Source organism: Dunckerocampus dactyliophorus, chromosome 7 (assembly GCF_027744805.1).
Source record: "Dunckerocampus dactyliophorus isolate RoL2022-P2 chromosome 7, RoL_Ddac_1.1, whole genome shotgun sequence".
Taxonomy (NCBI): domain Eukaryota; kingdom Metazoa; phylum Chordata; class Actinopteri; order Syngnathiformes; family Syngnathidae; genus Dunckerocampus; species Dunckerocampus dactyliophorus.
Genome location: NC_072825.1, coordinates 16,941,679 through 16,964,507, shown reverse-complemented (window position 1 = coordinate 16,964,507; position 22,829 = coordinate 16,941,679). Strand labels below are relative to the sequence as shown.

Sequence of the window (22,829 nt, the reverse complement as noted above, 5' to 3'; positions counted from 1 at the left end):
CATCAACGGGTTCTTCAGAACATAGGCTTCTCTTGCCTACCGCTTGCTGCCAGACACCTGGCAGCGTTTACTCTTACACAACATAGTTGGGAGTGCTTCTGGCTTCCCAGCATGCCTTGCGGCACTTCTGTATAATGTTGCTAAAGTTCCGTGTTCAGAATTAACGTTGTTGTTATTTATTATTCCCCGTAGTAGCAGTTGCCCTATGTGTGTTTACTGCCTGTAGTTAGTGTTCTGTCTACTCGCCTCCCCATTCATTTGACTGTGATAACCTCACTGCAGGTTCAATGTTGGATATTGCTTGTCCAGTTAAACATGCAGGCAAGAGGCAGGCCTTGTGTTTGGCATCAGCTCATGTGCTCTGGGGATAGGGGCGGGGCCTTGTTTGATGGTCAAGTTGTGAAGCATCTAGCAAGATGATATGGCTTGTGCTGGACAGGCACAGCTATAGCTATTGGTAGTTTCACTGTTCTACCGCTAAGTTTTGTGTGTACCCATGGTAAGAGTTGTGCATAAATGCATGCATTTTCCTAGTGGATAAGTGGATAAATCCCATATTTTGTGTGGGAATGTTCTTCAGGGGTTTGCTTCACAAGATATCAGAAAGAGGCAAAAATGTTGATTGCTCTTTTCCAAAGTCAAAGCTGATGTGACTATCCTGTTTTGCCTGAAAGGCAAAGATTATAGGTCTGCTTTCATGGGTGACTAAGGAAATTTAAAAAAAAGTCACATTTGAGAGGCTGAAATCAGTATTAACTGTACATTTTTAAATGAAACGATTAACCGATTACCAAAATAGTCGATTAATTGGATAATCGATTAATAATTGATTCATCGATTAATCGTTGCGGCTCTAGTTTAGATGCACCCATTGTTTACCTCGAGGGCAGGATGCCATAGACAAAAACTGTTTTATAGAAGCAGTTTGTTGTGAATCTAAAAAAGTTAGCTATTCAATCAACGTGGGCCAGCATACTACACTCACCAAACTATAGCATATATTTATTGGAGTCAAATCTTGAGATATAAGGTGCGGTATGAAAACAGATGAGTCGAAATGGCTTAAAGTGATTCAACAAAGTGGTACCCATGCAATGAAAAAGTGAGAATTGAGAGAGGAAAACTGAGTGTGAGTGAAGAGGTAGGAGAAATGGGGAGTGCAGCTGTGGCATCTTTCAGGTCAACAGTAATTACCAAGAAGACTGAGGAAGTGAGTGCACGACACACACACAATGTGTTTTCACTCTTGACTGGCCCAATTTTACTTGTCTTACCTATTTGTAACCCAAACCATGTGCCTATCAGAACGCTGTTGACAGGGTTTAACGGATGAGGGCGGCTTCACAACAAAAACACTAATAAACACACCAACACTCTAATCTTGCTTAAACTATTTTCTAATTAATCCGTGGATAATGCCAGGATGCCACTGCAATCATGGTTAACTCGGTTGAATTGAAACCCACTCAATCAAGAGATTTCTAGCCTCTAGCCTGCTTTCTAGCCTTCACGTGGATTCTCAGTATATAATTCCAGCCTCTTGGGGAGAATGTACCACCCACTACCACGAGATGACAAAGCTGGACGGCTTCTCTGTTTGATGTTTCCAGTGAATCATGTTGAATCCAGATCATGCTTGCTGGTGTACCTCTAGTCAGGATGTACACAGCGACTGCAAAGTTCTCTAATGAATTCTCCGTGGTGGGTTTGTTACACTTTATTCATGTGACAGGGCCTGAAGCATATTTTCACAGGTTTTAGTCTATTTTGTTCTGTCGTATGGCTGTTACTTAAGTGAATGCGCTTTGGGTTATGAGAGCTGCCAAGTAATGGGTGACCTAAAGTTCATTATATGTGTGCGCATGCTGTGTAGACACCAACAGGGGGGTGATGCTGAAGCTGCAGCTGCGGCTCAGCTAATGTCCTGCTTTTGCAGTCTTGGTGATGTAGCCTTTGAAAATGGTCTCCGGAGACCTGGCTGGCCCAGAACTGCATAGTAGTCACACTGTGTCAAATATTTCCAAGGCCAGGTGTCCTTCCAAGGGATGTGTCTTAACTGCCTGGGTGTCTAGAAAGGTAATATATAAATCCAATCAATTATTACTATTATCACCACATTTGATTGTTTCAGAAGGGGCAGTATGGTGGTGAATGTGATTACCACATCTGCCTCACAGCAAGGTAGGCAGTAGCGAAATGCATGAATATTTATTTTAGAGATCTTTCTCAACAAAACTCTACATTCCTTTTGTCTCACTCCACCTCCACTTTATCACACTTGGGAATGGAAAAGCTCTTAAACACCTTGCCAATGAGAATCAATTAAAATGAAACAAGTGTCTAGCCCAGTAACACTCCAAATATCTACAATAGTAGAGGGTGAGTGAGCAAGGCATGGCATGAAGTCAGACGCATTTGTCTAGCTCGTCGTTGTCTAATTAGAGCACATTTTTATAGTTTTATACCCACCATTTTCTCAAAGCGCTTATGAAATGAAGTTGGAAGTATAACTGAACTTTCCTTTGCATTAAGAGTGAGAAAAGTTAGCCAGGATGTCAGAAACTCTGTTCATAATTGGTTGATGAAACAGTACAAAGTCTGCGTAATTTCATTTCACTTCAGCCTTCCATCCCCCCGGAAAGCTCAATCTCAGAGGAATGGATGACTCTTCTCTTCTTAATAACAGCTAAACACATCAATGCTGCTCTTCCAAATGACCCCCCCAGCCATTAGGAAGAAAGTAGAAGATAGAAGTCTAATGAAAAGAGGTGTAATAGAACAGCAACGTGGCTCAGAGGCTTGCTGCTGTTTAATTCTTCTGGATGCTCCTAATGCCTGAAGACTGCTTCATTTTAATTGCACTCCTCACGCAAATCTAAAAGGAAGAATGCTGTGATACAGCTTTAATGAATGTGAAAGCAAGACAGCCTCGTCAGTTTGTTGCGCACAACTGGCAGCCAGGCAGGCGTGCACACGCACACACACACACACACACAGCAAAGAAACTTGTTTGCAGTCTTTGATAGAAGACAGAGAGACGTTTGAGTGACCTGCTGATACTGTATAATGATGAGATACACGATAAGCACGCAAATTCCACTTTTATGTGCTCCGTCTGCACCAAACATAACCTCATTGGTATGCAGACATGTCTACACTAATGTGTGGTATAAAAACAGACATAATCGGGACAAAATGTAGAAAAAAACACTAGGGCTGCCAAAAATAGCGTGTTAACGGCGGTAATTAATTAATTAATTAATCAATTATGTTAAAATTATTAGCGCCATTGACGTACGCGCATCAGGTCAAGCCACATCTCTCTGTTATGACGGCAGACGGAGCGACAATAGCGTCACCACAGTCACATATCTGCCAGAGTCTGCTGCTCTTTAATAACTTCATTCTGGCCTGAACACATCAACAGCAGTGCAATTCCAACACCATGTACACTGGTGTGAAGAAGTGGTTGCCCCCTTCCTCATTTCTTATTGTTGAAGCATTAGTTTGTCACACTTAAATGTTTCAGATCATCAAACGAATGTGAATATTAGTCAATGACAACACAACTGATCACAAAACCTTTTATTATTATGAGAGGAAAAAAAAAAAGTCCAAACCTACATGGTCCTGATGTAACAGTCTGGAAAAGGTTATAAAGACATTTCTAAAGTTTTGGTGCTCCAGCACACCACAGTGACAGCCATTATCCACATATAGCGAAAACATGGAACAGTAGTGAACCTTCCCAGGAGTGGTCGGCCAACCAAAATTACCCCAATGAGTAAAAGAAGTTATCAAAAACAAAATTGATTGCAGTTGCTGCTGCTATGGGTGGCCCAACCAGTTATTAGGTTTAGGGGGGAATCATATTTTTACACAGGGCCATGTACTGTAGGTTTGGATTTGTTTTCTCCCTTCATAATAAAAAGTTTCGTTTGAAAACTGCATTTTGTGTTCAGTTGTGCTGCTCTTGAGTAATACGATGATGACCTGAAACATTAAAGTGTGACAAACATGCAAAACAATAAGAAACCAGGAAACACGTTTTCATATCGCTGAATGCATCTCCAACTCGCAAACACGTCTCTAGTCCAACACTTTCTCACTGCCACTAGACGACAGCGAGGTGCATTCGCTGACACTCCAAAAATCACAACAACGTCGTTATTATGCATGAATTTGTGGTCTAAATAAACAGAAAGACAAAGGAAAACAGTAAGTGGGTATTCTTATCTCTCACTAACGTAACTCTTACTGCGTAAGTACAATTTACTGCATTTAAAGTATGCTCGGAAATCTCAGAAAATACATCTACACCGAAAACATGAATTCAACTTAAGTGGTGTCTTTGAATGCAACCCTTCATGGGTCATAATAATGCGGTTAAGGTGTGATTCAAATGTTCTGCTCCGATTAAAGAGACTAGCGTTAGGCAAATACATTTTCATACGTGTGCTATCGTTTAGCTTTATTTAAATGTAATAAATTTTACATAATTTAATCAAATGTAAATACTACATACAAATATACATAATTGTGTCCTGCCATTCGTCTTTCTGTTCATAAAATACAGCAAAAAATGGCATATTTCCCACATAGCGGCAAAGATTAATCATGATTAATTAATTTTACACTGTGATAAATTTGATTACAATTATTCATACTTTGACAGCCCTAAAAAACATGAAAAAATGCCTAAACAAAATTCCCTTTTTCATATTTTCCAATCTATACTCTCAATGTGGCCATGCTGGCTAATCTATCACTACGTAAAGATTTAATAATCAGTAGCCCCCATTTAAAGCTGGATCCATCAGTCTCTTGTCATTCAATGAACAACACAAAAGCAGGTTTTCTTCGTGTGAGACGGCAGTGCCCTAAAAAAGCCAAACTGACAAGACGAGACGGGATTGCGGAGTGAAAGGCGGCAAAAATCTTACCTTTGCCATCTGTGCCTGGACTCCGCTGGCTTTGAGCGAAGCCACGGCTTTCTGGGCAGCTGCGGGGCTGTCAAAGTCCACAAAGCCATAGCCTGCACATCAACATACAAAGAACAAAAGGCACATGAATAAGACAATGAAATACACAATAAAGGCTGAGAATATGAGGTGGAGGCTGTTTTGCATTTTGCAGAGAAAACACTAGTTGTTTGTGTTTCAACACTGCATTAATCCAGTAAATGTGTCAAAATCAAGTCAGCTCACGTATTTAATGAACACTGCTAGTCCCCCCCATTAAATGTGTTTGAGCACAGAGCATCAACACAATTGGTGTCATAACAGTCACTCTTGTTAGCTTGTTTACCATTCGGGACTTCTCATAATGTTGGGTCAAGTTTCTCATTGCATTTTAAATGGAAAAATGTCAGCTGTCGTGTTTTGAATTAAACTGTTTTTCAGAACAAGGCGTGAATGTCTAACTGTTGATGTACACCCCAAGAACTGCATTATAGGTAATATTGACCTTTATATAGCTTGGTATTTAAACTGGAGATCCGTTTGGTTCACGTTGGTATGGCACACATTTTTTTTAGCACTTCCATTCTCCATATTTTGGGGTAGCGACTACATTTTGTTTTACAGGTGAGCTGATTGGAAAGAAATATAAAGTTACAGTTGATTTAGTGCAGGGGTCTCAAACTCGATTTCACTGGGGGCCAGTGGAGGTAGAGTCTCGGTGAGGCTGGGCCGCATCAAGTATTGGGAGTGGGGCTGGGAATCTCAGGTTACCTCACGATACGATACGATTCACAATACATCCATGTGATAACACCACTGTTAGTCCAGTGTTGGTGTTTACTTGCCCCTGTAAGTATGGAAGTAACACCGAGCTTGCCCGGATGTTGCGGGCTGCGGTTACACTACCCTTTGATGTCCAGTCGCGGGCCGCAAGATACGATTTGGTGGGCCGCAAATGCCCCACGGGCCGCGAGTTTGAGACCCCTGATTTAGTGTGTTTGTGAAAGAACAGACAGATGTGTGATGCAGAAACAAGGATTTCGGGATAGTTTGGATTTTTTGACATGAAGTTGTATGGCATCCCCATCAGCATTGTAGTCCATTAACAGCATTAACGCTCGCATCTACTTCCGCGACGGAGCGCCGTGACCATCTTGTTTACGTATGTGTTCCACAGCGGTGGAAAGTGTCTTTGTCACATACACAAACGCACAGGCGACAGTGAGCAGGGATACGCCGGGAGACAAATACAATGCAGAGTGTTTTGTGAGGTTTAATTTTTTTGAGGAGGCATTTTTGTGACGCAAACATATTACTCTTTTGAACGCATATTACTTACTTAACAGTCCCCAGCAACTAAGCGGAACTACGTTCTTCATCACAGAAATCAGACCCGAATAACGAAGTATTTTTAATTATGAACCTCAGTTAAAACTTAACATGCCAGTTTCCTTAACTTTGGGCGATTGGCCGATGCTTACATATGAAACAGATCTTATCTACCGGTCGCATGTACCTCCGCAAATGTCTGAAAGTCAACCACGCTTGCAAGCAATCAAGCTAAGGCTAAAGTTAAAGCTATTGGGGACAAAGAGCCAGGCAGCGACCCACTGTTATCGTATTTAGCGTTGAGCGTCCAGCTATTTTCCGTGGCTGTTGACTTTAGTTTTGGTAAGAAACTCAAATCAAGTCTGCAGTGTAACCTGTTTGTGCAAGTTTTTTTTGCTTTTTAAAATGTTCACAACATTTCATTTATATTTGAGAGAACTACCTCATGTGCAGTTAAAACAACAAGTTTGCATTGTTTCACGGGGATTGTTCAACGTTTTTCAACAAAGGTTGGAACACTGAAAATGTATGCTGTCGGTTATTTTTTTTTAAAATTGTGACGGCCAAAATCGGGATGGGCAGGTCAGGCTTTTTAATGATCAGTGATCGGCCAGAAAATTCTAAAACAGAGAGGTGTGGCTTGCCATGATACGCAAGCGTTAATTACGTGAAAAATGTTAACATAATTAATTAAACAACTGTGTTACCACCCTGAATGTGTTATTTTTGACAGCCCTGCAAAATTTATAACCACTGTATGTTATTGTAAAACATCTGGGGTTTCAGACAAAGACATACATAAAAAAATTCACAGTTTCAGTGGCTGGATTTGGAGGTGATATTGAGTCAAAAGAGCACAAAAAAAGACATTCAGTCTACAGTAGGTGTGAATGACATCATAGTCATAGGCTCGTGTCATTGTGTGCAAAGGGTATATGGAGACAATGAACAGTACAGAAAGGATGCTTGTGAAAGACCTGTTTGATCATGTTTATGAGGTAGGCTGATTAAAAAAAAGATGTCGGCACACTTGAGTTGAGCTAGGCAGGAGAATTAATTGGAAAGCCACACTGCTTTGAAACCCCAGCTGTAGTTTTGTGTGGACTTCATGTTAACACAATTAAATGATCTATATTACAAAAGCCTTAGCATGAATCAAAAATGCAAACATACAGTCATGGAAAAAAAAATATTCCATCACCTTGTTTCTTCATTTTCTTGTTCATTTTAATGCCTGGTACAGATAAAGGTATATTTGTTGGGACAAATATAATGGTAACAACAAACATAGCTAATAAGAGTTTCATTTAACAGCTGATATTTAGCTATTTCCAAGGTTTTCTTGATAAGAAAAAATATAACTCTTATGAGTTATTTTTGTTGCCATCATTATATTTGTCCAAACAAATGTACCTTCAGTTGTAGGTGGCGTTAAAATGAACAAGAAACTGAAGAAACAAGGGTAGCCTAATAATTTCTGTATTAAGGAAGGAATACATTTCCCCATTCCTTTTATTTTCTCACTGAAAGACACACAGTCAAGCACTCCACAACATTTTTGCCTCCTTTCTTTTCCAAAATGTTGGTAGCATGGACTATATTGCTGATAAGCAGATTTTTTTTTTAATTGTTCAAAGGCGGAAAGCTGCTTTCACAGCAAGATCTGCCCCGCACACAAATATGTATGATGTCGCTAATGAGAAACTCATCATTTTGCCAGCATAGGATACCAAAAACACACACACACACACATTCTCTCCTATAATGTGACATGCCAAAATCTGCAACAAACATTCCGATGAGCATGCATTCACATTCTTGGAAGATTATAAATGTATGGAAGTGTTCATACAAGCATTGACAGCGTTTGGAATTCTATCTGTATTTATCTAATTAGGGACACTTTAATAAAGAATGCACAAGTATACAGTATTGATCAGCAGTCTGATGAGATGCCTTCATCTCCTTCCAGTGAAATTTGTGTTCCATATATCCGAAATGTACTGGAGTTTAGTTTGCATAAAATCCCACTGCTATTAGATGAGTCATTTGCATTAGTCAGGAAACTGACGCCATTGATGCAGGTTGTTTTTTTTTGTTTTTTTTTTTACCATGTGATGTGCAAGTGGTTTTCCAGTTAAGAGGGAGAAAAACTGACTGCACGAGTTGTTTGTGTCGGAATAACAAAAAAAAGATTACAAGAAGCGATCCGCCTGAAAGTCTGTTGTTATTTAGCACGATTTCCAACAACAAGTAATGAAAAACAATGCAAAAACAGTACAGGTGGTCCTCGGTTTATGGCATTGGATGTTGTTTCGTGCTTAAGAGCACACTCCCATGGATTCATTTAAAGCGTGATTCTGGTCCATGAACACGATAATCGCTGGAGAAGTAGTTACAGCACGTGCCGGCGGAAGAATACACAAGTCTTCCTCGTGCTGGGCGGATGAATACATGCTCAGCCATACAGTGGAAGAATAACATCACTTATTAGTTAACTTTGTACACTTCATTATGTCTCCCAAGCGGCAGTGAGCCGAAGGAAAGGAAAGCTATAACCATGTAAGTGAAAATGAACACCATAAAAAGCTCTGCGAGAGGAGACACGCCCACCATTATTGGCACTATTTTGGGCTCGACTGGCGCGACCATCATTCAGGATAAAGATTATTGAATGCTAGAGGGGTCATGGATTCTGTTGGCGGTTACAAGGAGATCTGGAAGGAGAAGAGAAAGTGATCCTTCCAGACTAGCCTTGGACAATATCTTAAGAAGTCAGGACAACCATCAGGAATAGTTGTTCTCTGTTCATTACTGTTTCATTTCATTCTTAATCTTTTGCTTAGTGTATTTTACATGTCCGTCATGTGTTCTGTGTACATTGTGAGTGATTTGGGAGTTAATTTAGGCGTAAGTTCAGACTTACACTTGAACTCGACTTACATTACAGTCCCAAAAAGGAACTTGTTCGTAACCAGAGGACCACTGGGATGTCATTTAGAGCAGTGATTCTCAACTGGTGGGTCGAAACCCAACATTACAGAACACAGAATCACAATATTGAACTTCATTGATGCAAGGGGAAATTTTGTTGTATTCAACTCAGGGCAGGAAAATAAAAGAGTAAGACGAGTCAAATAAAATTAGAAAAAGCCACATTGGTGATGTCTGATGTGCAGTTCCCACTCAGTGACGTTGCCAGTGTGAGTGCGAATATTTGTTTCTATGTCTCCATATGTCTCCTGTGATTGACTGGCAACCAGCCCATGGTGTAGTCCGCTTGTCGCCCAGCTCCATGCAACCCTGACCAGGGTAAACAGTAGGAAATGGATGGCTGGCTGCATGGACGGATGGAAGTATTGCCAGTATAACGGTTATTGTAAGGGCAGTCTGATAACTTGACTTGTTGTGTGCCGCTTGTCACTTGACATGAAGAAAACAAGGACTTGTACCACAAAGACCCACACAACATGTTCAAATCATCAAGTATATGAAACCGGCTGCCATTACCAAGAGTTAAAGTTTATATGGAATGCCAGTGCACTCTTGGAAGGGGATTAGAATGATTTATTCCTATGGCAACAGTTTTCCTAGAAACTATGATTTGTTTTTCTTTCTACCACGATATCCCCTAAAGAGGTAGTAACTTCTGACAAAATTTTTAAAAAATGGGGACTGACGGAGCAAACACATTTTTCCAGTTACTGTGAAATAATCAAAGAGGCTTTTATACGCAGTCATTCTTGGAGCTGGGCTGCAGCAAGTATGCAGGATGAACACAAAGGTGTTCCTTGAGTCAGAATCTCAAGACCATTGTGCATGAGCTTTAAAATGAAATGTTACGTTATTGTACAATGACTGTGTCTTTCGGCGTATAAATCACACTTTTTTCATGGTTTGTCTGGTCCTGCAACTTGTAGTCAGGTGCAACTTATATATCAAAATATATACTGTACATAATTGAACATGTGCTGCCTTTAAGTTAAAGTGGGGTGGTTGTTTTTTGGGTTTTTTTGGCAACACCTAGGGGCCGCAATAATTCACTGAGTTGTGACGCAGTTAGGCACACAACTTCAATGATATGTTGACACTTTTTGTTACCGAACCTTTCTAATACACTTCTGACTTGGAGAGTATGTGTCTGTAAGTAATGTGCAACTATAATTAAGTGTGGATTGAGTGGATTGAAAATTTGTCAATACAAAAATGAAGTTCTGGTTTTGGATTTGCGACTTATACTCCAGAAAATATCGATCCATCAATTTTCTATGCCGCTTATCCTCATTAGGGTCTTGGGTATGCTGGAGCCTATCCCAGCTGACCTCGGGAGAAAGGCGGGGTACACCCTGGACTGGTCGCCAGCCAATCGCAGGGCACATATAGACAAACAACCATTCACTCTCCCATTCATACCTATGGACAATTTAGAGTCTCCAATTAACCTAACATGCAAGTTTTTGGAATGTGGGAGGAAACCGGAGTACCTGGAAAAAACCCACGCACACACGGGCAGAACATCCAAAATCCACACAGAAATACCCAACGGACATTCAAACCCAGATCTTCCCGATCTCCTGACTGTGTGGCCAACATGCTAACCACTGTGCGGCCCTTCCAGAAAATATGGTAGCTTTAATTTACACTCTCCAAATGAGTGTTTCACACAACTGTCCAGACGTGGACACGGCATGACTGATAGAAACGTTTTTTTTCTGCCAGCCAGCAGTCAACTCTCGTGACACAACATCAGCCATGAAGAGAATGGCCAATTTTCTTGCATTCTGCCAGTGACGTGCTGTCAGTGGAGGCATGTCATGATGAAAAATAAAAAAAAAACGTAATAATATAAAATAAATATAAATATTTTGCCATTGAACTGTATTCTATATGTATTTTCTGTATGATTCCAATTTTTTAAACATTTTTTCAAGTAAAAATTGTTGAATTTGCACATTTCCTGATTAAATGTGAGGAATAAATGAGTGTCTCTTCTCAGTTTAGTAAACAAGCGCTGCCTACTGTGTTGCCTCATGGCGCATGCCAGTTTCTGTTTGTCAGCATGTCACCAATAATATAAACATTTATGATACACCACGCATTTCTACAGCATGTGTGATGTCTTTAATGTAAGTGTGACATCATTAGTCTTTAATAATTGGACAATAAAATACATATACATGTCATACGGGGAGGCACTAGCAGGGCCGCTTCATTCTGAGGGGTGGGGGCGTGCGTGAGCTGGAAGGTGCTTGTCACTGCCGTTCTTTGATGGAGATGAAAAGCCAACATTTTTTTTTTTGACAGCTGGAGAGCAACAAGTCAAATTAAAAATATTTGTATGCGCCACTGAATGAATGAACGAATTTGACTACCAAGACAGAGAACTATATACCCATCCTCACCAGGAGGTGATCAGACTTTTACACCAAAGTATCAGACCTTTTCCTGGAGAAGAACAGAGTGCATACTTCATATACACATAAAAGGTAAGAGCACAAATCTTTTTCAGTTACTAAAAAAATAAATAAATACATAAATTACCAAATAAATAAATAAATGGGACTAAGAAGTATTTGAAAACAATTTGAAGACCATATTTTTTTTTTAACCAAAGTCAATTATAATTTTATCTTTCTTGTTATCCTCTTCATGGGCAACCTGTATTAGCATTAAAAAAAAACAAAAACTCCAAAGGAGTCAGTGCCCCACCGGCCATGAACCTCACCACACGCCACTGCCTTCTACTCATCACTCAAAGAGAGAGGTGAATTTTGAAAATGGTATTTGTCTCTCTCTTTGAGGGGGTTAGAGGCTAAGTATTGCTGCCAAAACAAATGTCTGTAGCCTTTAGAGAGTCAGGGTTACTTTAGCTGTTGAGAAGTTTCCCTTCTTCCAAATGAGATGAAACATTTTCTACATCTATAGCGTATCCCGACATCGCTTTAAATCCACGGGAAAAAAAAAGTACTCTCAGTGAAATATGATTGCTACCCCAGAATACTAAGGATACTTCTGCAGATTGGAAAAATGAAAACATTTAAATGATGTAACCCTCACATTTGCACCATTTGCTTCCAAAAGTGCCCCTAAGACGATACGGAGGTGAAATTTCATCTTGCTCAGTCAGCCCTGGCAAATACTAAACTCTTGAATGAAAAAAAAAACAACAAAACCCTAAATCATTTTATTATGATGCGCGTACAAGTGAATGCAGACACTGATGTAAATGCAGATAAACAAGCACATGCATGCACACACACACCAAGAAAACCCAGGCTGCTCTCTAATCTCTTGAGCTCTCAGAGTTCCTGGCCTTGGGCCATTAGAACAGGCAACCGAATCCAGAGGAAGAAGGAGCAAGAACAAGGAAAAGCAAAATGTTGGGAGGCGGCAGATGCAGGAGAAGAGAGCAAGCAAGAATGAGCGGTAAGAGAGCGAGGTATGCAAAGGCCAGTCAGCAGACACATGGAGACACTGAGAGGGAGGGGGATTGTCTTTGGGAAATGGAAATCCTTTCCAATCTAAAGTGGTTTCCTCTCCCTTCCTCTCTCCCTCCTGTGCTCTGTGCCCTCTCCTGCTCCCTGTACACCACACTGCTAACTAGAAAACTGTCAGTGTGTTCAAAACTGCAGCAAACTGAGGACACTAATTGTCTTACAATTGATAGTTGATCAAATTGAGATTAAAATATAGCGTCTGATTCGGGGTTACCTCCATTTTATTTCGAGTATTTACTTAATTTCATTCATGTAGAGCGGACCCTCTAAGACAGAACACGATCTGTTCCGTGATGCTGGTCAATTTACAATTGTTTTAGCCTTGCAAAATAAAGTCATCTGTTCCAGGGTTGAAATGTGACTGAAAAACCTTTATTTTACAGGCAATAGTCTAATTATTATTTTAACTTTCTTAAGGCGGCTGCCTGGAGGGTGCTAACTTTCGAACATACTGCAAGCGTTATATCCCACCTTCTTCCTGCTTTGAGCACATATACTACGCCCGATGTAACACACACACGTTATGTTAGTTATGTGTGCTGTCAGCTAACAATTGTGATTTGCCAAAGTTTAGCTCCTAGCATTAGCTATAACTGAATTTACGGTAGTCACTCGCCGCATCATGCTTCGAATTTCACGGCTTCACTCGATCACGTTTTTTCCAAAATATATTCATGAATAAATCGTTTTGTGGTTAAGTACGGTCTAGTGTTAGTCAAAAAATAAGCATATCTACCCAAATTGTACCTATTTTTTTCTATTTTGAATGATCTCACAACACTAATAAAACCATAACACACGCCAAGCTAAAACCCAGCTCTGAACCCCTGACATCACTTCCTGTCCATCCTGCCCTCACTTCGGCTAGGGAACACGTTTAGCAACACATACAAGCACGAGCCGTATTTATCTCTTAAACGGTATTATTTACTCTTATTATGAATACTATATTGGGTAATACGACTGGAAAGTTGACTATGAGGTGTTGTTGTTGACTATGTCTACGGGGCTCTAATAATGTTAAAAACAATAATTAGAAGGCCGTAAACAGGTTTTCTATGCTCTAAACTATGAAAATATTCCATTTGTAAGGAATTGACTTATCATGCTCAGGTCTGGAACCAATTAATAAACATAGCATCACTGTATAGCTATGATAACGGCAGCATGACTGAAAATTGTTGATGTTTCTCTGAGGCTGCTTTTATGTGTGTATAGTATATGCGGTAAAGACGTGTACGTGAATGCCTGACATGGCCGTGAGTAACCAACCATTTTATTTCGGCCAAACGGCGAATTACGCCAATTTATATGCAGTTTTCTCTGTAATTGTGAAAAAAAATAGACCCTTTTGTTCAGTCCGTTCTTTTGAACCATTATTGGTAACATATGGTGGCATTCTTATATTTTTTAGTTGGAAAAAGATGTCAATTTGAGCCGGTGACCTGCAGCAACTTAATAGTCATACAAGCTGTTAATCGTAAAACATAAAATGAATAACACACTTAGTATTACTGGCATAAGCAACGTCGTCTCGCTCCTCCCCCTCCAAACCCCCCAGCGCAGCCTGACCGAGGCCGCTGAGCTATGATTTGTGTTTTTCAATACATCATTGCTGCTATGTAGCCTTTCCTACTTTTCCCGCCTGCAAAAGTGACATTTTAAAATTGATGTCTTCTCCTCCGGTTTCGTAGCAACGGGTACAATAAAAGTGACTGATGCTTCACATCGATTAGTTGGAGCTCCAGCAACGATCTGGATGTCGCCTCGGTCGCCATTGTTCACTACTCAAACACAGGAAGCTAAGTAGCTAGTGAGCTAGCTGTGGTTGCTCACTCTCAGGAAACCACTGCCCCTTGCGTTTTGGCAGAGAACTACAAGTCACGCTCTCAGTCCCCAAAGCAAAACTCAAACGTAGAGTCAATAATTTCATGTTCACCGAACTGAGCTCTCTTAAGACAAACTGAGGACGCATGACGACATGCATGACAGCGGTTGGATCTTTGATGTTATGTGCAACTATAAAAGCCTTTTTGCCTAAAACTGTTGGTCATAATGTTACATAATGTAATATAATGTATTCATAGTGCCTCAACTTGCGTGGTAAAGTATGAAACTGAACTTTAAAACACTGATGGCCTTTAACAAACAACAATGCCAAAACAACAGACTGATCTGATCCGTCTCCATCTGTCAGTCTTTTGTCTCAATCAAATCTTGCCGAAATGAAGAGGCTGTCTGCTAAATCATCACTTTCAAAGGGTACCCTTCCTTTTCTGTCAGCCTTTGGCTATTTTTACCCACTCTCCCCGACTTCCTTGTGCCGCCTCCCATCCATCCCTTCCTTCCCATGAGAAACCTCTGTGCCAATTTATACTCTCTTAGTCACGCTAAGCACTTATCTAGTCCCAACTGAATGCCTTTGCAATCAAACCAACACTTATCCGGTTGTAAGGCATTCTAATGGCTAACTGATAATGAAATTCATTGTAAATTAACAACTGTTTAAAACATACATGGAGTCAAAATTACAAGCTATAAAATTGCTAATAAGGACCTTGGCTGCTGGAGCTGTTTCATTTTGTGCATGACAGTAAATTAAGTGCATTAATTTATGCCTGGATTAATGGGATTACATCTCAAACTGTCTTTCTGATAGCAAATGTATCATGCATGTTATGTTGTTATTGGTGGCAAATATACTACACTGATTGAATGGATCATTTGAGTAGAATGTGAAATGTTTTTGGACACCGATCAACGAAAATAAATGACAATGCTTCAGTACGATGAGTGTGAGTTTTGTTATTTATGGGATTTATTGACCAGGGTGTACCCCGCCTGTCGCCCGAAGTCAGCTGGGATAGGCTCCAGCATGCCCCCGCGACCCTAATGAGGAGAAGCGGCATAGAAAATGGATGGATGGATTGACTATAAGAAGAACAAAGACAATTTGTTCTGGCTTGCTCTCTCTTGTTTAGTTGAAAATCATAAACCAAGTAAAAATTGGTTAATTCCCAACTGGGCTTTTTTTCCAGCAACGTGAACAATCCTGTGCAATCTCTACACATTTGTAAACTGTATTTTGTCATAATTTTAGAGTGTTAGGTTAGGTCTAAATATTTTCTAGAATGCTTATTCTTCCTTTTTTTAAAATTCAAATCAACATCTTCTTAACATCAAAATTCTAGTCTTCCCTACAGATGCTAATAGTAATGCATCACTTTTAATAAAAACATAACCCACGGCAAACTGAAACTCAACTCTGAACCCCTGATGTCACTTCCTGTCCGTCACTCACTCTGTTTTCCTAGGGAACACATTTATAGCAACACACACAAGCACGAGTCTTATTTATGTCTTAAATGGCTTATTTACTCTTATTATGTATCCTTACAGGGCTATTTTTAACAAGTATATAAATATCAAACCATTCAGCTTGAATATAAATGTAATGAAGTGTCTTTTTATAGGAGTACACTTTCACAAACGATGTTTACTTTTGAAAAGTTTGCCGCCTCAGTGTTGGTGTAAGCTATTTTTTATGACACCCTTATTTTGTTTAAACAAATAAAGAGGACGTAGCCCAAATGTGTTATTTTGAAGAGTGGAAGTGTGTCGTGTGGGTTGAGAAAGTCCCTTGACTGTTGCTAACAGAGACCGACTGTGCATATGAATAAAGCTAGCTCCTGTCCTCTATTTACACCGACCTTCCACGTCAGCTAGCATGCTGAAGCCTTCGATTATATTGTCATGAGAGAGACATAATTTATTGTTCGACTCCCCTGGTTCTTATTGCTTAGAGGAAGTCCGTCGTAGCACTACTCTGTTATTTCTACACCATGAATGTGTGAACATGAATCATGTTGGTCGTGCACCCTCCTTTGCATGATGTTATTATGTTGCAAATGTCGCATAGTCGACCGCTCTTTTTTATGAAGTTGATCTAAACTTCGCTGGTGCCCGCCAGCTTCTTTCGCGGCTATTTTTTTCACTGGGCAAAGTGGGCATCGAAACTAGCAATCGAAATAAAAACATTTGCACAGGAGAATCGGAATGTTAGTCCCGGTTCCTGGTTCGATGCTGGAGACTCGATGCCCAGCCCGAGACATACACAGCGACTGTACCTAATTAGGATGACTGCAACATAAAAAGTGACACTTGAGGTGCTTTAAAATACTACATCAGAGTAATACTATCTGATCCCTGCCATTAGTATCAATAACATTGGGTTTCCCTTTTTACTAATGTAGTTGATTACATCGAATCTATGCTGTTATCTTAAAAAAAAAACCAAAACTTTCAATATGCTTTTGAGCACCATGCAGAAGTAGAAGCATTAGTCATGCTGAGCACCGGCGTGTGTTTTTAAAGTAGATGACTACAATCATATTGATTAGTGCTTTGCTCAGACCACTTCAACAATCAAACAGACCCTCATGGGAAGACCCTCATCACTAAAAGGAGTCTCAGTCCTCTGGAACATTGTCATTGTTTGCATGGCCAGCTACATTTTGATTTGGGCAATTGCGACAATGCTAAAGTCATCAAATCTGATCTTTATTGAGCATCATTACGATACAATACTGAAAACATGATAGCAAAGTCGAATGAAATTCATATATTCTAACAGAACATCATTTGTACATAAAAGTCATTGTCTTCAAGATACATCAAATTGATATAAAAGCTCATCAAATGGTTAAGAATATTGAAATTGTTTATTTTACTCCTGACTTTCCCAGCCTGTTCCCACAAAAAAAAATGTTTATTAATGAATTAGGTTGGACGTTAAATCAAAACTGCTCTCAATGCCACACTGGTGGATTCAGTGTATCGTTACACTACGAAATATAATAACTCATCAAAAATCTTCGCTTGTCTGTGACTTTCTGGGCTACAGGAGATCCACTGCATACTCACTCACCTTTACACTGATTGGTGTTCTTGTCCAGGATGGCCTTTGTAGAAACAATTTTCCCATATCTGTGAAAACACCAAGACAACGTTCTTATTAGTCATTCAATTAGTCTTAGCATTTTAAACATGTGAAGCCATCGAGGTGAAAGAGTAGTGAAATACCATAGCTGCTGTCCTGTTTTGATTTATGACCCTCAGACAATGCCATATGACCTCTGACTTTGTGCAAGAAACAGCCACAAGGTTGTCTCCCCCCTCCGATCTTCCCACTGAAATTATGTTGTCTCATTTTTGGGGTTTGTTTTTTTTCAAAAGTTTTAAGTGTAAAGTTTAAATCACATACTTGCAGCTCTGAAGTCATTCCAAACAGACTCTTTTTATTTTGTGCCAGTGCTAAATAAATGGACCAAGAGTGAAACATCAAACTCATTAGCTCATTTACCATCAACTTGATGAATATCTTTGAGAGCCCCGCTCTCTTTTTTAATGCATACATCCGAGGTCAAAACTCAAATAAATTTGACGTAGGTTTTGAATTTTAATACAATACATATTTTGAGCCAGCATATTACGAATAATGACTCATTAGTTTACTCTAAAAAAGGGAACACAATCATTATTACTATTATACTCATTTGCATAGTTTCTATAGCATGGTATACAAAATACCAACTGACCAATTGTTAGTATTGAGCCTTCTCTGCTGGCCTAACAATATCAGAAGCACTGACCTCCATTTACAACTTAAATGATATTATTTTTTTCAATGAAACTGTATTAATTTATTCCCAACAGTCTATTATCTTCATTTAGCGGCGTGTCTCTAGGCTGCACTGCTTCCTGTGTGTTATATTTGTTTTTGTCCAATCACATTTCAGCTTCTATATGTTGCCATGTTAATGTAATCTGCAGAGAGCCTTCAAAATCAGGAGTGCTGGTCAATATCACTTTCACACTATTAGCAATGGGACTGCTTCTTTAACCAATCAGAGTTCAGATTTGCCTCACAGGGCCGGCTAGCTGGCCTACAATAACATCAGCTTAAGTTATGCCGACTGACTGCGGAGGAGAAATTGACAAATCTGGTGAGTAGTTGTTGTTATAGTTATTTAAAATGTTTTTTGTCATGTTTTTAGATAAATATTGATTCTAAACTCTTCCAGATGATGTTGTAGTGTAAAGGTTTGGACCTGTCCGAACCCTTTATCACCGAGCCATTCCATTTACTTTTGCTACATTTGGCTGAGCGCCAAATTTAACAAGCACCACCGCTAACCGGTGAAAGCTGCTAATGCTTGAAGTTTAAGTTTAAGTTCAAGGTAAAGTGTTAAGTGGGTTCCTCGCTTTATTAATAATGGTATTGTAGCTAAGTGGCAGTTATGTACAGTGCAGTGTTAGTTAGTTGTTTTTTTTGTAAGCGGTTGGATGGCGCAGTGGGTAACAACACCGACGCTTGGCACAGTCAGAATCCCAGTCAGGAGAAATATTATTAGAATCATTATTTTTTTTTGACAATACTGGCCCTCACAGTATCCGCTGAGAAAAATTCTGGTCAGTTAAGTCCCCGCTCTCCAGGTACCACATGCACATGCAAAAACAATCGACTTCTAAAGTTTTGACACCTCTGCTTCTTTACTCTGTATCATTCCCTGATTTAACCCTCCCACCAATTGGCCAGCTTGGTGCGCTCTAGAAGTTATTGTTTCTCATCAGCTTGGTCTCTCAGTCCCTCCTACCAAGAGAGGGGCGAGAAACAGCAAGAAAGCTGAGAGGACGGCAGACAAAGCATGAAAGGAAGAAGGTACAGTATAGATGTTTTTCCACTAAGCAGTATTGTATGGTTTAGTTTGATATGCTACACATGCTTTGGTGTTTCTATTGTTGAGTGTCTCAAGATATCTTTTCTTTTTACCGTAGTTTCTTTTGGCCCGAGTGCTGGTGGCAGTAGTACAACGGGTTTGCATGTGTATGGCACCACACAACCTACCTTGCTGTCCGATAATTGGTTGATAGACAATAGTTCATTCGGTGTTACAAATGAATAGAAAAGTAGAACAGTTAAAGCTAAAACAGACACAGACAGAGAAATTTACACACTTTGTTGAAATCCATCTTTAGCCAAAGTATTTATTTTTGAACAGCATTCTAATCCAGCTAAAACAGGGAACCACTGAAGGGACAGTCATGCGTCTAGTTGTACCTCACTTTAATGAAGGGAAAGGTAGCACCACTACTGGCAGTACTTCAATGAAATGTTGTTGAAAAGACAATATGGTTCGGTTATTTTGTTTCAGTGACTTGCATTTTCAATAGTTTGCATTTTCCATCTCCAAAACTGTACAGTATATTCAGAGTTTGTACTTTTCACTTTACTTTTAGATCAACTAAGAACCTGAATAAATGGCCTCTGTACTGTTGTAAAATGCACTTAGTGGTAAGCAGATCATATCAGGTAAGGGCTGAAAAGTTGGTCTATTTGAGAGAAAGACAGGTATGAGCTCAAAGATGCTCGTGAGGAATGTAATGGGTAAAAGAGGGTAGGTGGCAAATGTGAAATATTTGAAATGGGTGAGGAGAAAAAGAGTAGTCAGTCAAAAGATAACCTGAGACAGTGACAGCAAGCAGGAAGCGATAGAGAGATAGTATGTGGTGTTTAATAAAGAATAGATCATTTAGCTGTCACCAGGAGGAGCATCTCTGTCAGTGAACACAGTAGCTCGCCTGACAGCCTCACATCTAACTCTATTGGGACAGCAGGCTTTGGAAGTAAAAACAGAAAAAAAAACATTTTAAAAGACTGCTATCACACGCAAAGTGGCATCTAAGCAGCTTATGATCTCGAAATTGGAGAGAGAATGCACTATTTTCTGAGTCATGCATCAAACGCTCCGACAATGTTCGTTTTGCACACGTTTTACAATGTGATCCGAGATATTTTAGGGTATTTACAAACGCACCAACTGTGACAGGCTGAAATCAAATATGATGTTTGTCGGGATACTTTGACTGAAGTTGTGCCGTTTGGTAAACAATATCTTTGGCCTGTGGTTTGGGGCGCGAGCCAATGAATGCAGGCGTGGAAAACACAAGGCCGGACTAATCGCCCACACATTTACGCAGAGACAAACACACAAGCATGCCGTCACAGATGAAAATCACCAAAGCAGTAATCACGCACTTTACACATACCATCTGACAATGCCCAGCTTTTTGTTTACTTCTGCCTCCATGTAATTCAAACACTACGTGTGTGCGTGGTGTAAACACCTACAGTGCATGTGTGAGTGAGTGAGGCAAGACACGCAAGAACAATACATGTGGGTGTGTTACCTTGAAATGGTGTGACTGTGTGTATGTATTTATGGGGTGATGAATGCATGCAAAGATCTCATTCACCATCAATGTTTTGGCAGGTTGTTGTTTTTTTTCAGAGCAGGAAAGTGAAGCCACTGTGTTTTTGCACGTTTGTGTGCGTGTGTGTTTCTGTGTGTGAAAAATGGAGTAGCAGTAAACGAGAGAAGCAGATACCCGGCATGACACATTATAATTCTTGAAACAATATATTCACAGTTGTCTCTTTTCACAAAGTGGAAAACGCACACAGCATATGTTGAAGGTGTTTCTGTTATCTTCAGATAAATGCACCTTCTCTTGGTAGTTTGGAGTTAGGAATTGGATGGAGAGGAAACAAGGAGAGGACAGGAGAAACGTACGATTGCGAGAACATGACCTATTATAACAAACTCGCGGCATCCGGCTGAATGTTGCACGCTCTGGATTTCAATCAATGGGAACAACAGTTTTAGAAACTTAACTGTGATACTATAGTGGTGAAATGAAGACTACTTTTTGCAGTCAGGATCTTAAGGAGAGGCTGGAATCATGTAGTGCTAAATTCTGTGTTCAAGTACAACTGGAATTCTTGAATTGATTTGATCAGTGGATGCTCGGAGGTAGTGGAAATAACATCGACCTGCCCTTCACCTTCACATGAGATGCTAATAAAACTGTTCAGATACTGTACATACAAGATACCTACAAAGAATGACAAGGACCAAGAGGGTCGGGGTCATCCATTACTTCCCTTTGTACCAAATAAACATTGAGTGAAAAGATTCTAAGGGTTGTGAGAGTGTATGCTGTGTTTACTGGATATTTACCTTAACTGAAGAATACACAGTGCCAAATATTCAGGGAAAATAAATAATACAATTCATGCCCTAGCAGATCTGTTTTTGACATATTTGAGAATATTTCAAGTATAGGAAATGCAAGTATACTGCAGTTACCAGTCACTACACTAAAACAAGTGATTATTCCTGCGTGGACGGGTATATTTTAAGGCCAGGTCAAGTCTATGGAAGACAAAACACAGCAACATTGCTCTGACATCATACACTCTCTCTCCATATTTTGCATAAGTGCCACGGAAATATTTGGCTTTTAGTGAATTTGTTGAACTACACGCGTTTTGGTGCATACAGCTAACTGAAATATAGTGATGAAAAAGTGACGATGCATCTCTTTGAAGTGAATGCTTATTTTCTCATCTGTTTTTCTGTCAAAGCCGCACGATTGGTCAAAATGTGTCAACACTGAGCAGAAGGGGAAGGGACGTGTTAAGTTATATTTTGTTGTGTAATGTTTTGTTGATGTTGTGTTGTTTCACTAGAAATAGTTGGAAATTTACAAAGCATACACACAATCACATTGGACATGGGTTTTTGTTTTCGGATTTCACAATTTCTTTTTTGGAGCAATAAATTTCATGTTGCGCATACTGTGGCGTCGCTGGGAGCACTTCCTGCTTCCCAGCATGCTTTGTTGGGAGCATTTCCTGCTTCCCAGCATGCTTTGTTGGGAGCACTTCCTGCTTCCCCAGCATGCTTTGCTGGACTGTTTTGTAAAAATTATGTGTTTAATGTTATGTACATTGTTGTTTGTCATCCCATGTAGTATTTGTAGTTGCCCGTGCCAAGCTCATTGCAAGTTCCGTCCCGATTCCTGCCTGCCCAAATAAAGAATAACGTCCTTTCAAGTAGCTGTAACGCCTCTGAACGTCTCTTCGCTGATGCGAGATTGCCACAGTATAAATGAATCCATATACATAATAAACATTAGA

The 22,829-nt window shown here is 39.9% G+C and overlaps 1 protein-coding gene across 5 annotated transcripts in view; it reads right to left on the bottom strand.

Annotated features, from left to right (window-relative positions):
* Positions 1–22,829, bottom strand: part of LOC129185738 (RNA-binding motif, single-stranded-interacting protein 3-like) — a 172,510-nt gene that overhangs the window by 78,198 nt on the left and 71,483 nt on the right. For all 5 annotated transcript variants that reach the window (XM_054783150.1, XM_054783148.1, XM_054783147.1 and 2 more), the window contains 2 exons: positions 17,715–17,773; positions 4,944–5,035 (listed from right to left, as the gene is read on the bottom strand). In XM_054783150.1, the coding sequence (XP_054639125.1) occupies positions 4,944–5,035; positions 17,715–17,773 (151 nt within the window). The remainder of the gene's footprint in view (positions 1–4,943; positions 5,036–17,714; positions 17,774–22,829) is intronic.